Source organism: Bos grunniens, chromosome 2 (assembly GCF_055505025.1).
Source record: "Bos grunniens cultivar Pamir isolate PY7600 chromosome 2, Bosgru_T2T1.0, whole genome shotgun sequence".
Lineage (NCBI taxonomy): Eukaryota > Metazoa > Chordata > Mammalia > Artiodactyla > Bovidae > Bos > Bos grunniens.
Genome location: NC_141166.1, coordinates 52,167,717 through 52,183,679, shown reverse-complemented (window position 1 = coordinate 52,183,679; position 15,963 = coordinate 52,167,717). Strand labels below are relative to the sequence as shown.

General features: G+C 40.5%; 1 protein-coding gene across 1 annotated transcript in view; it reads right to left on the bottom strand.

Annotated features, from left to right (window-relative positions):
* Window positions 1–9,536, bottom strand: part of DNAH7 (dynein axonemal heavy chain 7) — a 259,815-nt gene extending 250,279 nt beyond the window's left edge. Inside the window, 2 exon segments of the mRNA XM_086366894.1 lie at window positions 4,886–4,948; window positions 9,276–9,536. Coding sequence (XP_086223020.1) covers window positions 4,886–4,948; window positions 9,276–9,290 — 78 coding nt within the window. The 5' untranslated portion in view covers window positions 9,291–9,536.
* Between the last annotated feature and the right edge of the window lie 6,427 nt (window positions 9,537–15,963).

Sequence of the window (15,963 nt, the reverse complement as noted above, 5' to 3'; positions counted from 1 at the left end):
GTGGGTTGCCATTTCCTTCTCCTTGGAGAGAATGAGGATGTAGCAAAAGCCTAAGAGTACAGCTGCAAATGATAGAAGGAAAGAAATACATAGTCCAAGTTCCCTAAAATTATCATACAGGGATACAGGGGCAACTCAGATGAGGTCTATTGCATTAGAGCTACTTCAAAAGTACAACAGAGATAAGCCCAGCCTTGTACACCAATTCCCATACACTTGACTTCTTGGAATCTCTACAGCATCCCTTTGCACACTGAACTACCACCCCATTCTCAGCAGCACCCCAGGTGAAGGGTGGTGAGAGCCTTCATGTTTTTCTCTGCCCTGCATTGCAGCAAAAAATTATACATATACATATAATATTTTATAAATAGTGGCCCTCTGGCAAACCAAAAAGAGCAGCCACGCATTAGCCAGAATATCATCTAGCTAAGTAATGCTGATCTTCAATAAAATCAGAGGGGTAAATTGTAAAGAAATATCTACATATTTTTAATGCTGATAAGCAATTCATGAGATGACTTAGACATATGCCACTCCTTCTCTCTGCTTTGTAACTTTTGAGAGGCTGGACTAAGAATTCCATTGATTTTTCCATCAAGACAACTCTTGTTACACTTTCTTTCACATCCTCTTGGCCTCACCTCTTGATTTCAGACGTGGCTGCAATGAACAGTTCTGTACTGCCTTCAATTCATGTAGAAAGAGCAGAGCTGCTCAGAAAAGTGTCTCATGCTTTGTGCTGTGAGGCTTCTTTGATGCTATAACACGGGGGCTTCCCCGATGGCTCAAGTGGTAAAGAATCTGCCTGCAATGCAGGAGACATGGGTTTGATTCCTGGGTTGGAAAGATTCCCTCGAGAGGGAAATGGCTACCCAACTCCAGTTTTCTTGCCTGGAGAATCCCATGGGCAGAGGAGCCCGGTGGGCTACAGACCATAGGGTCACAAAGAGTCAGATGTGACTGAGTATGCATGCACAAGACCCTCAGGGTAGCCCATTCTGCACTCACACATGAGCAGCCAGAAGTAGGTGGAATATTAACATCCTCAAGAATAACCTTCATCAACATAGGATGAGAGCTTATGGGTTAGACGCTACCATCCTCCACCCTAACCATCCTCAGATGGATGAAGTTCAGGCAGGATCATCCCAGCTGCCTCATATTGGTTTCTCCTAGTTTTACTCTCCGTGATCCTTTACTCCTGCTTTCTGGGATCACCTCTTCAACTGCACACATGTCCTATCTTCAGGCTCTTTCACAGGAAATCATCCAAGACATCAAAAGCAATGCTCTTTTATCCTTCCACCTCTCTCCACTCTTTCACTCTCTCCTTCCTCTCTAAAGGATTTCAGATTCATGGGAGGGCTCTGAGTGAGGTGGGCAGCAAGGGTGAGAGTCAGGTCCCCAGCTCTGAGAGTCTGGCAGCTACCAGTGCTGGGCACCCTTGATTTTAACAAGGATCATCCCTGAGAGCATGAAGGTCTGTAATGAAAATCATTCAAGGTCTTTCAGATAGAAAGGCCTTATATGCTCAAGTACTCATTGGGGCTTAGATGCCTGGGGCTTATTTTTTCATCGAATTTATGGGATGCAAATCTGTAACTTTTTAAATACCAGCAACTTCTGCCAGTTGTGAGAACTCCAAACTTTTGGTCATCACACAGTATGCTTAAAAACTTGCTGGATGGGTGGAGCACACAGTACTAGAAGCTGATTTTGGAAAAAAGTGGGTGCTCTACCAGAGACCACAGGGCAAGCAGTCTGTTTCTTTATGACCCAGGGTAATCAGAGCAGCGCCGAATACCCCAACCCCACTCCCAGCACCTTTCTTCCTTTAGTGAAAGAGTCTACTGTCATGGAAGCTATGAGCGTAGAATCGGCTAAAAGAAAAACTGCTGGTAACTTCAGTGTTTTCTGCAATCCCTCCCCACACCCACACCCACCACCACTGCCCCCCACCCCCTCACCCCTGGCCAAAAAAAGAAAAGCTATGTATTCCTAAACTAGCCTGATGGCTCCAATTCTACCATTTGCTCTTCCAAACATTTACAATGTCTATTATTTAAGAACACATCAGTTTTTACCAAAAATTTAAACAAATGTAATCAGTATCCCCCTGTCCAAATCTTTAATGTCAGAAAAGTTTGAGTGCAAACCTTAACATTGAGATGAAATTTTTTAAAATAAAGGAAATAACTTTCAAATATTATTTCTTCAGTTCAGTTCAGTCGCTCAGTCGTGTACGATTCTTTGCGACCCCATGAACCACAGCACGCCAGGCCTCCCTGTCCATCACCAACTCCCAGAGTCCGCCCAAACCCATGTCCATCAAGTCCGTGATGCCATCCAACCATCTCATCCTCTGTCATCCCCTTTTCCTCCTGCCCTCAATCTTTCCCTGCATCAAGGTCTTTTCAAATGAGTCAGCTCTTCACATTAGGTGGACAAAGTATTGGAGTTTCAGCTTCAACATCAGTCCCTCCAATTAACAGCCCGGACTGATCTCCTTTAGGATGGACTGGTTGGATCTCCTTGCAGTCCAACGGACTTTCAAGAGTCTTCTCCAACACCACAGTTCAAAAGCATCAATTCTTTGGCACTCAGCTTTCTTTATAGTTCAACTCTCACATCCATACATGACCACAGGAAAAACCATAGCCTTGACTAGACGGACCTTTGTTGGCAAAGTAATATCTCTCCTTTTGAATATGCTGTCTAGGTTGGTCATAACTTTTCTTCCAAGGAGTAAGAGTCTTTTAATTTCACGGCTGCAGTAACCTTCTGCAGTGATTTTGGAGCCCCCCAAAAATAAAGTCTGACACTGTTTCCACTGTTTCCCCATCTATTTCCCATGAAGGGATGGGACCAGATGCCATGATCTTCGTTTTCTGAATGTTGAGCTTTAAGCCAACTTTTTCATCTCCTCTTTCACTTTCATCAAGAAGCTTTTTAGTTCCTCTTCACTTTCTGCCATAAGGGTGGTGTCATCTGCATATCTGACGTTATTGATACTTGTCCCGGCAATCTTGATTCCAGCTTGTGTTTCTTCTGGCCCAGCATTTCTCATGATGTACTCTGCATAGAAGTTAAATAAGCAGGGTGACAATATACAGCCTTGACATACTCCTTTTCCTATTTGGAACCAGTCTGTTGTTCCATGTCCAGTTCTAACTGTTGCTTCCTGACCTGCCTACAGGTTTCTCAAGAGGCAGGTCAGGTGGTCTCTCAAGAAGACATAAAACTCAAATGATACAAAAGAAAAACTGCAAGATACAGTCAAATATGAGCACAGTGTAAGGTTTAAATCAGCCAAATAAGCATTTTAAACAATTATATGCTTCACAGGCTAGAAAGGATTATTAATCTCGGCCATTGAATACTTATTCAGTAAGTAAATTTAAGTTTAGTTGATATTTCTAAATCTATAAACTAATAATATCTTTTTAAACTAGTTGCCATATTATTCCATCTTAAAATTTTTTAAATTTTTAAAGAGAAAAATGTCCATTCCATTTTACATATCTTTGTCTCAACATAGAATATTTTAGATATTTACAAATCTAAAAGAAGATGCTATGATTTTATACAACATGGTGTGATAATCTTAACATCATCAATACAAATAGGTTCACAATTAAAACATGTACTTTGAAATGTTGAAGCACATTCACCTAAAATATTTCTTTGGAGTTTTTTTTTTAATCTGAAAGAATCCTTAATTTCAAAGTATTAGAAATCTTCTCTGTATGAAGCCACTCACATTCCATTTCATAGTTCATTCTGAGATTTTCAAATATGTTCCAAAACAAATAATGTTTGCTTTGAACCTCCAGTTACACTCAACTTCCAGGAATCACCAGAATATAACTCAATGATATTAAACTCAATATAATTATTTGACAATAAATCTTACTGCAGTAAAATCTAATTTGTCCAGCACTTGATCAGCTGAAAATGTCTCTTAACTAACTTTTCCACATGACAACGATAATTTAACATCAAAATCATGAAAAAGAATGCCAAGATCTAAAAAATCTCCTGTAGCTAAAAGTGCTAGAAGAGACATCTCTTCAGAAACCAAGTTAGCTATTCTCATTTTAAACTCAAACTGGGGCTCAGAGAGATAAGTGACTCTGCAACAGTCATAGAGCCACTAGTGAAAAACCTGTAATCCAACTCCGTGTTTCTCAACTCTAGAACTACTTCTGCTAGCTCATCTTCACAATTCTTTTGTTCAGAATACTCAAGTATTCTGCACATACTAGGTAATTACAGCTTACAGCTCCTTTGTTAAGACAGTTATTTTTCCTAAGATATATACCTCCTAGGTATTCTCCATCAGAAAAGAAATGGAGCACAGAAATTTTTAATCAGAAATTCAGTAACTTATTTGCAAGTGTGAAAACTAGTAAACAACATTATTACAAAAGCAATAAAATACGTACCATGTGTCATATACTAATGCATATATATGGAATCTAGAAAGATGGTCCTGATGAAATTATTTGGAGGGCAGCAATAGAGACACAGATACAGAAAACAGACTTAGGGACATGGGAGGTAGAAGGGAGGAGGAAGGAGAGGGTGGGATGTATGGAGAGAGTAACATGCAAACTTACATTACCATATGTAAAATAGATAGCCAATGAGAATTTGCTGTATGATTCATGGAACTCAAAACAGGGCACTATAACAATCTAGAGGGGTGGGATGGAGAAGAGAGTTGGAGGGAGGTTCAAGATGGAGGGGACATATGTATACCTATGGTTGATTCATGTTGATGTTTGGCACAAATCAACACAATTCTGTCAAGCAATTATCATTCGATTAAAAAATAAGTAAATTTAAAATTTTTTTAAGTGATGCGATATTGGTAAATTACCGTAGACAACTGTGGTAAAAATCTGACTTGCGTCTTGGATTTTTCTTTGCTGGGCGGTTTATCCTGCATGAAAACACACACACAAACCAAACTGTTACTCTCTTAATGCTGAAATTGATTAATTCAACCAAATGTTATTGAGTGTTTAATATAAAGTAAAACACATTACCATCTAAAATATATTAAAACATACTTTACAGATAGCAGGATATTGTGTACAGAAAATCATAAGAAATCTACAAAAGATTATTATAGTTAATGAATGTTCAGCAAGATCACAGGATTCAATATTAATACACAAAAATTGTATTTCTAGATGCTATAATAACAGTGAACAAATAAAAACTGTATTTCCAGATGCTAACAATGAATAATCCAAAACTGAAATTAAGAAACTAATTTACAACCGTATTGAAAAGATAAAATATTTAGGAATCAATTTAGCAGAAGTGCAAGACCTAGGAATGGAGAAGACTTCCTGTTATTAATCCTTAAGTGCCATCTTATCTCTGTTGGCTTCCTCCCTTAACCTTGCCCACACCTCTCCAAATGGTCTTTTTATAAGTTTTCTTCAATTTAACCCTTCTGAGCATGCCATCTGTTTCCTGTTGGGTTCCTAATATAATTTTACATTACCAGAATTAAAACTGCTTAAGAGTTAAAGTCTTCCTTAAGTGGGCTTTTAGTTTGATTTTCAGATACTGGTCTATTGGCAGAGATATTTTAAGCCTGGTATAATCCAAATTTAACCATTCTGATGAAATGACCAGAATCTATGAATGTGCCTGGTTAAAATCAACAATAATGTTATGAAGTTGTCTGGTTTAATCAACTACCATCTCTCAAAATTTAATAAGGTTGGTTTAAATATAGTTATAATATGTTCTGAGTTATGGTTGTTAAAATTATCACCAAGCTGTTGGCTTCATACCCAACTGTTTTACTCTCATCTCCTTTTTAAAGTAATACCATCAAGAAGATAGGATGAAGGAAAACAGAATGAGCATATAAATGCAAAACTACTTAATTTAACAACTAGAAAAAGCACTTGGGCAGAGATGGGCTGACAGTTTTTCCCTCTTCTTTGCCCACAATCTGTAGTGGATTTTTTTTTTTGGGGGGGGGGCTTCATGCTCTTTGGATATTTGTATTTTTAAACACTGGAAAGTTCTTCAACTGAAACTCAAAATGCCTTATGTTTTAAGTAATTTTAAAAATGAAATGAGCAGTTGCGAGAGATTTATATTTCTGGTAAATACCTAATTTAAGAGTTAAAATTGCTATTCCTGAAAAATGCCATATCACTCTAAACCTTCCACTAATGAGCTGAACATATTAAAATCTCCTTCGACAAATATGATTTTACCACCTGCTCACTTTTCAAACTAAATGAATACATAAGTAAATGTCACATAAAAATGGCATTTCCAAAAGTTTAATCCATTCTGTTTGTTTCAGGTTAAAATATAAAAAACTTCCACCCTTTCAAAAGGAAAACTATACTCAAACTTAGCATAAGTGAAAGTATCAAGAGTTTTTAAATTATAGATCAACCAAAGCAGTGAGACAGGGACCTCTGCTGTTTAAAAAAATATAGTATATAGAAAATGTGAATAATTCTAGACAGGCTTATGCCTGTTCTTTCAAAAGCCCACTGCTTTTTCAATAATATAGGTTCTTTTGCAGGGAGGGAAGTATAATTTCCAAACATCACTTTTATTAAGATAAAGCAAAACTTAACTGCCAAATGGTTTTTAGTGGAAGCTTTTTAGTTGTAAACTGGTCAATTGCGGCTTTGTGAAATAACAGCTATTGAGAAATACCACTGAAAATATCCTAAATGTGTATTTTAAATTTCTACACCATAGAATATGATTCAAGATTAGCTCAGAGACTGATGCAAGCATCAAGAAAATATTGATTCATGTAATCTAGAACTCAATGTTACTTTTAACGTTTTCACAGTAAACTCTAACACTACCACCACCACCCCCCACCTCAAATACTATAAAGCCTTGTAAAGGAAAGAATTACAGTTCAGTGTCAAACCAAGAAGCTAAGCAAAGTTTGCAGGCTTAAAAGCAACTGTTTTCCATTCAGTACCAGGAGGCTTAGAGGGCCTCTTCCATACAAGCGGGGAGTTAACCATTGTTTTCTAGCAAGCCCAGAATAAGGTCCACACTTAACATCTTCCTATTCTCTTCTGACACTTAAAAGTTGGATCATTGTTCAGCACTTGTTTACAGCTACTCCTCAATAAACAGTTCTGTAAAGTAACTACTGCAACTATGTCACAGAGCAAGGTTCCTTGGCCACAGGCAGAACAAGCCAAAACACTGAGACTGGGAGGTTTGTGGCAAAAACAGGGCTTAACTCACAAGGCAGCCAAGGAGGAGACAGGACAGCAAATCTCAAAACTGGGGGGCTGGGGTATTCATGGGATAGCAGCAGGGCCTTCGGAGGAGGCCCGGGGAGCCTAGTGCCTTAGGGAAAGGCGATTGGGAACTGGTGTGGTAGGCGTCATAATTAGTTCTGTGCGTGCTAAGTTGCTTCGGTCGTGTCCAACACTTTGTAACCCTATGGACTATATAGCTAGCCCGCCAGGCTCCTCCTCTTGCCAGGATTCTCCAGGCAACAATACTGGAATGGGTTGCCATTTCCTCCTCCAGGGGATCTTCCCGACCCAGAAATGGAACTTATGTCTCCTGTGGCTCCTGCATTGCAGCCGGTTCTTCACCACTGAGTCAGACACGACTGAGCGACTGAACTGAACTGAACTTCATCATTGAGCCACCAAAGCCCAATTAGTTCTTCAAGGTGTAACTAAGATACATGTGATGAACAGGATCTGGGGCTTCCGAGGTGGCTCAGTGATAAAAAATCTGCCTGCAATGCAAGAGCCACAGGAGAGGTAGGTTCCATCCCTGAGTCGGGAAGACACCCTGGAGAAGGAAATGGCAACCTATTACAGTATTCTTGCCTGGAGAATCCCATGGACAGAGGAACCTGGTGGGCTTCAGTCCATGGGATCACAAAGAGTCGAACAGGACAACATACTGACTCAACAAGAACAAACAGGGTATAAGGGTGGAGTTGTCAGCCCTCTGATGTCAAAAGGTCACCAAGCCAGATACTTGCACATGGCCAGTTGGAAGGTCAGGGAGCCTACCCAGTCTTAATTAGCTCATCCATAAATAGACACAGCTGATTCCAATCTCCTGGAAAACAACTCTGAGCCTGCAAGTCTTTTGTGGCAAAAATTAAAAGGGAACTTGATGAGTGAAGCCTGGTAAAATGGATTTGACTAAATGATTAGCCAAGGTTTTGATGCTTTTGAACTGTGGAAGACTCTTGAGAGTCCCTTGGACTGCAAGAAGATGAAACCAGTCAATCCTAAAGGAAATCAATCCTGAATATTCATTGGAGGGACTGATGCTGAAACTCTAATACTTTCGCGACCTGAATCAAAGAGCCGACTCACTAGAAAAGACCCTATACTGGGAAAAATTGTAGGCAGGAGAAGGGGATGACAGAGGGCGAGGTGGTTGGATGGCATCACTGACTGGATTGACATGAGTTTGAGGAAGCTCCGGGAGATGGTAAAGGACTGGGAAGTCTGGCGTGCTGCAGACCGTGGGGTCGCAAACAGTAGGAGACGACTGAGCGACTGAACAACAAAGTTTTATATTCTGGGGAAGGGAATGGTAACCCACTCCAGTATTCTTGCCTGGAGAATCCCATGGACAGAGGAGCCTGGTGGGATACAGTCCATGGGCTGGCAAAGAGTCAGACACGACTGAGTGACTAACACAAGGTTTTATATGCATCTTTTGTTACATGCCATGGGAATCTTGTCCTAAGAAGAAATTCCATTTGACACTGACCACACCATGGTATCTTATATTTTTTGAATTTCATAATATCCTTAGAAGGAAAGAAAAGTTGTTCTGATTCTTCCTTTTTGCATAAAAGCGAGAGAAGACAGAAAGATCAAGTGATTTGCCCAAAATTGCACCGCTATGAAGGGGATTGTATTCCAGTCCTAGAGCCCAAATCAAAGGCAATTCCCCACCCGGAGCTTTCCCTAGCCAAACACACACACCATTAGTACAATGGGAGCACTCTGAAACTGTACTTTAAACTGCTGACGCACTGCTCCACTAATGTGTTTGGTTGTTATGACAACACCAAGTACAAACAACGGTTGGAAAGAGTTCATATAAAAGTTTTCACCGGAAAATCTCTGTATCCCAGAGCACAAGCGCGATAAAGAAGCTGTAGCCCGCGGGGTCACAACTGGGAAGTCCGGAAGACCTAGGCTTCTATCACTTTTGAAATACTAGGGAAGCTTCGCCGCGGGGAGGAGCCTAGCCAGGAGCCAACCTCTCACCTGCTCGCTGCTCATGGCTGCAAGGACGCGCTGGCGGCACCGGGTGGCTCCTGGATCCTTCCTGCCAGCGCCCCCACGAAACCCCTCGGAGAGAGATGCGAACCCCGGCCACACGGCAGTCTCTGCTCCCTCCGCTCGGGGGCCGTCTAGCGTCCCGGCTGCGTTCGTTGCTAAGCAACAGACCGGCGCACGTTCCTTTTCCGGTCATGGGGTGCTCCTGGGACCGCACTGTGGAACTAGCAGTGCGTTCCCGTGGGAGGCACTTTCCAAGGCGCTGGGTGGCACCTGAGCCAAACTGGTACTTCCGCAGCGGGTGCATTGAACAACTAAAGGCGGTGGGTGCTCCTCCTTCTGCCTGGAGAAGTAAATACCCTTTGATGACTATCACACTTTGGCAACCTCCTAACATAGCTGGGTGCTCCAGGTCCCTGCCTTAACTCCTGTTTTCCTATTTAACTTTGTGCCTAGAAGGTCTCAGAGGACTACTCATGGAATGAAATGATTGCAAATTTCACTGCTGATGTGGGCCAAAGTAGGAGAACAAAGCATGCAAAGTCTAGAACAAGTAAACACCTTTCTTCTATTTTCCATGGGTTTCCAACTCCCCTTGTTGACTTTTCCCACACACTGGAAAACTATCCCTTGGAAGAAATACCAGAAAAAGAGCCATCAAGAATTCATTTCAACCAACATTCCTGGATAGTCTACTGAATGAAAGATGCTGTGCTTGGCACTAGGAGTACAAAGTTACCAAGGTGCCATCCCTTCAGCACAGGCTAGGGGAGTACTGAAATAAGCAGTTAAAATGCAGTGCTCTCAACATGGAATTGCGGTCCTCAAGGAGAACACAAAATACAAACTTCTTAGTTTCCTCCTGAAAATGTGGAAGGGATGTGAAAAGTGCATAGCCAAACTGTGTTGAAACACAGAAAGCAGATTTTATATATATATATATATATTTATGCATACACACATGTGCACACATGTGTATATATATACACACATACATTCCAATCCCAAAGAAAGGCAATGCCAAAGAATGCTCAAATTACTGCACAATTGCACTCATCTCACAGTAATGCTCAAAATTCTCCAAGCCAGGCTTCAACAATACGTGAACCATGAACTTCCAGATGTTCAAACTGGTTTTAGAAAAGGCAGAGGAACCAGAGATCAGATTGCCAACATCCGCTGGATCATTGAAAAAGCAAGAGAGTTCCAGAAAAACATCTGCTTTATTGACTATGCCAAAGCCTTTGACTATGTGGATCACAGTAAACTGTGGAAAATTCTTCAAGAGATGAGAATACCAGACCACCTGACCTGCCTCTTGAGAAACCTATATGCAGGTCAGGAAGCAACAGTTAGAACTGGACATGGAACAACAGAGTGGTTCCAAATAGGAAAAGGAGTACGTCAAGGCAGTGTATTGTCACTCTGCTTATTTAACTTATATGCAGAATACATCATGAGAAATGCTGGGCTGAAAGAAGCACAAGCTGGAATCAAGATTGCCAGGAGAAATATCAATAACGTCAGATATGCAGATGACACCACCCTTATGGCAGAAAGTGAAGAAGAACTAAAGAGCCTCTTGATGAAAGTGAAAGAGGAGAGTGAAAAAGTTGACTTAAAGCTCAACATTCAGAAAATGAAGATCATGGCATCCAGTCCCATCACTTCATGGGGAATAGATGGGAAAACAGTGGAAATAGTGGCTGACTTTATTTTTAGGCTCCAAAATCAATGCAGACGGTGATTGCAGCCATGAAATTAAAAGACGCTTACTCCTTGGAAGGAAAGTTATAACCAACCTAGACAGCATATTAGAAAGATGAGACATTACTTTGACAACAAAGGTCCGTCTAGTCAAGGCTATGGTTTTTCCAGTGGTCATGTATGGATGTGAGAGTTGGACTATAAAGAAAGCTGAGTGCAGAAGAATTGGTGCTTTTGAACTGTGGTGTTGGAGAAGACTCTTGAGAATCCCTTGGACTGCAAGGAGACCCAACCAGTCCATCCTGGAGGAGATCAGTCCTGAGTGTTCTTTGGAAGGCCTGCTATTGAAGCTGAAACTCCAATACTTTGTCCACCTAATGTGAAGAGCTGACTCATTTGAAAAGACCCTGATGCTGGGAAAGATGGAGGGCAGGAGGAGAAGGGGATGACAGAGGATGAGATGGTTGGATGGCATCACCAACTCAATGGACATGGGTTTGGGTGGACTCCGGGAGTTGATGATGGACGGGGAGACCTGGTGTACTGTGGTTCATGGGGTTGCAAAGAGTCCGACACAAGTGAGCAACTGAACTGAACTGAATTGACACATACATACATACACACACACATACAGAGAGAGAAAGAGCCTTCCACGGTGGCACAAGTGATAAAGAACCCATCTAATAATGCAGGAGACTTCAGAAATGCAGGTTTGATCCTTGGGTCGGGAAGATCTCCTGGAGGAGGGCATGCAAACCCACTCCAGTATTCTTGCCTGGAGATTCCCACGGACAGAGGAGCCTGGCGGCTACAATCCGTAGAGTCACAAAGAGTTAGACAGGACTGAAGCAACTTAGCACACAGCATATAATAAAAGGCCCTAAACAAGGGTGGATGGCTGTTGGAATAACTGAAAGTAGTTCTGAAAGTTTGGAGAGTAGATGAGCAATTTAGAGAAAATCTGGAGATGAAACTGAGGTGACACGCAGGTGCTGTATTTTAAAGGCCTCTCTAAAACAGGATGTAATAGTGAAAAACAAATCTGACTCCATTTTGGATTTGTTTCTTTTAACTTTTGTGTTCTATTGTTTTCACTACAAGTTAAGAATGTTGTCTATAGCCTGAAATGCACAGGATAGCCCATTCTCAAGGCTCTGACCTGTAAAGGTGTAACAGTTTCCATTCATACAGAGAGTAAAAAAAAAAAAAAAAATGTTGCAGAACAGAAAATAACATTTGTGTTGTGGGAGCTTTCCAGGAACATCATGACCTGGTCTACCCGGACAGCTGCAAGAACAAAGAATTCTGACACCATGAAATTTGCAACAACAAGAACACCCTCTCACCTTTGAGTATAAAGAAGACTTGAATTCTAACTTGGTTAAGATGTTTCTCTGCAACACTAGTCCACCATCTTCCCTGTCTTCTGACTTTCCAAATAAAGTTGTTACCTTGCCCCCAACAACTTATGTCTCTATTGGCTTGTCATGTGGTGAATGGTATGAGCTTGGACTGAGTAAGAGTGCATGTATGTGCCAAGTAGCTTCAGTCATGTCCAACTGTTTGCAACCCTATAGACTGTAGCCCACCAGGCTCCTCTGTCCATGGGATTCTCTAGTCAAGAATACTTGAGTGAGTTGCCATTTTCTCTTCCAGCGGATCTTCCCAACCCAGGGATTGAACCATGTCTCTTACATCTCCTGTATTGGCAGGTGGGTTCTTCACTATTAGCACCACCTGGGAAGCCCCTCTAACAGTGGTATGGAGTTTAGACTTCAGGGATTAATGACTGCCATGGAAAATTGTTTTGTTCGGAAATAAGACCTCATCTTAAAATTCATAAGGTATTTCAAGGGGCCTGGAAGAGCTAGAATACTCTTGAAAAAGAACAAAATTGAAGGACTCACACTTCATAATATTGAAATTTAGTAAAAACCTACAGAATCAAAAGTGTTCAACAGATAGAGCTGGGAAAACTGGATACTCACATGTTAAAGAATGAAGCTGGCTTAACACTATATACAAAAATTAACTAAAAATGGATCAATGTCCTGAAGGTAACAGATAAAAATATGAAATTTTTAAAAGAAAACATAGAGAAAAATCTTTATGCTACTGGATTTGGCTATGGTTTCTTGGATATGAAACCAATTGCATAAGCAACAAAAGAAAAAATAGACAAACTAGACTTCATCAAAATTTAAAACACTCGTCCATCAAAAGACACTATCAACAAAGTGAAAATATACCCAACAGAAGGAAGCAAATATTTGCAAATCACACATCTGATAGGGATTAATAACCAGAATATATAGAGAATTTCTAAAACTCAACAGTAACAATCTGAGTTTTTAAAATGGCAAAGGATTCAATAAGACATTTTCCAAAACGAGATTTACAAATGGCCTATAAACATGTGAAAAGATGCTTGACTCACTAACCATCAGAGAAATGCAAATCAAAACCATGAGATATGGAAAGATGAAACACTTGGATATAGACGATATGGAAAGATTGGAACACTTTCACACTATTGGTGAGAATGCAAAATGGTGCAATCATTATGGAAAACGGTATGGCAGTTCCTTAAAAATTTAAAAATAGAATTACCATATGATCCATCAATTCCACTTCTGGTATTTTCCTAAAAGAATTGAAAGCACAAACATATGTGTACACCATGTTTATAGCAGCATTATGCACAATAACCCAGAAGGTGGAGGAAACCCAAGTGTCTATCAAAGGATGAATGAGTAAACAACATGTGGTAATACAATGGGAAAGTTTTCAGCATGTGCACACTAGTATTTATTTTTAAAAGTTATACAGGCACATGAAAAGTTCCCAAATAGAGCAAAATTTTACACGAAAATCTGTCTCCCTAGCATTCCTGACCCATCTTTCACCTCTCCAGAGACAACCAGTGTTACTACTTTCTTTGGCAGACCTTGAGAAATGTCTATACACAAACATATATATCTCTTTCATTTGCACAAATGCTTGCATACGACACAATCTATTCTGTAATTTGCTTTTCCTACTCTCAATATATCTCAGAGATGGATCCATATCAGGCACTCATTCTTTTTGATACTGCATAGTGTTCTGTTGCAGTTTCTCCACAATTTCTTAAACAATTCATTATTGATGGCCACAATAGTAATACATTCAGACTTAGGATGAAAGGAAATTCTGACACATGCTACAATATGGATGAACTACAAAGGCATTATGCTAACTAAAATTAGTCACAGAAGGACAAATATGCTATGCTTCTATCCACATAAGGTATACAGTCAATTTATATAAACAGAATGGTAGTTGTCAGGGGTTATGAGTAGGGGGAATGAGATACTATTTAGCAAAGGGTACAGAGCTTCCGCTTTGCAAGATGAAAAAAGTTCCAAAGATGAATGGCAGTGATAGATACACAAGGTGAATGTACTTAATGCCACTGAACTGTACACTTAAAAACGGTTTAAAAATATAAATTTTGTGTTATGTATATTTTACAATGACTAAATTCTTTTTTTAAAAAAGAAGAAAATTGAAGCCAAATGAGGAGGAGGAAGAGGAGAAATAACAGGATCATATTTGCATTTCTGAAAGAGCACACTAGCTTCATTATAGTGAAGAGGGAAATGTGAGGTGAAGGCAAGAAGGGGTCCTGATAGGAGGCTATTAGGAGAGTTCGCAGGAAATGATGGTGGCTAGAACTGGGCTCATAATGGAAGTAAAAGAGAGAAGTAGACAAATTCAAGAGATATTTAGGATGCGGTTTCATTAGAATGTGAATGCTTAAAATGGAGAAATAATGTTGAGGATCATTTTACTGCTTTGTATACCCATATGGAATGATGAGGTAGAGAAAAGAGGAAGAGAAGTGGGCTTTAAAGAGAAAGTGATGAGTCCAGTGAGGGACATGGCAACCATGAGACATCTGCAAGACACGCAAGTGCCCATATGGCCAGTAGATAATGTACATAGTTGGGGGATTTCCCAGGTGACATGGTGGTAAAGAATATGCCTACCAAAGTAGGAGATGCAAGAGACACAGGTTCCATCCCTGAGTTGGGACTATCCCCTGGGGTAGGATGTGGCAACCCACTCCAGTATTCTTGCCTAGAAGATTCCATGGATAGAGGAGCCTGGTGGGCTAATGTCCATGGGGTCACAAAGAACCACACACACCTGAGCACACAACTCATTATACATAGTAGTCAAAGCTCAGAAGATAGTTTGGGAACTAAGGACATGGATTTGAGACTCTATCATGTAAGTGATATTCAATCCATTCATCCATAGATGAGATGACCCAGGGAGTGTATAGAACAAGAACAGAGGAGAATCTAGTATAAAAAAGCAAACAATGTTAGACAGAAGGAAGCCTGGGAAGGAGAACTGAAAAGTGGCCAAAGAGAATTGAAAACTGAGAATATAGACTCATGAAAACCAAAGAGAAAAATATTTCAAGAAGGAGAATTTGGTCAATACTGTCAAATGCTTTGGCACATAGATTCAAAAGTATCCACTGGATAAAGCAATACAGATGTCAGTGGTGAATGTGGCAAAGGGATTTCAGGGGGATGTGGGTCCAGATACCAGAGGTGGGAGAATGAAGCGGGGGGAGACTGTCAGTTTAGACAAACATTTGAGTTATGAACAAGTGAGATAGAGTGGGGATTGTGGGAAGGTATGGATGCTGCTGCTGCTGCTAAGTCGCTTCAGTCGTGTCCAGCTCTGTGCGACCCCATGGATTGCAGCCTACCAGGCTTCTCCGTCCATGGGATTCTCCAGGCAAGAACACTGGAGTGGGTTGCCATTTCCTTCTCCAAGAAGGTATGGATACAAAGACCTTATTTTTTCAAACAGGAGTGTTTTGCTTCTATTTTATGAAAATAGTAAGGGAGAGGATGAAGATGAAGGAAAAGTTAAAAGGAGATAGAATTACTTCCAGATGAAGAGACAC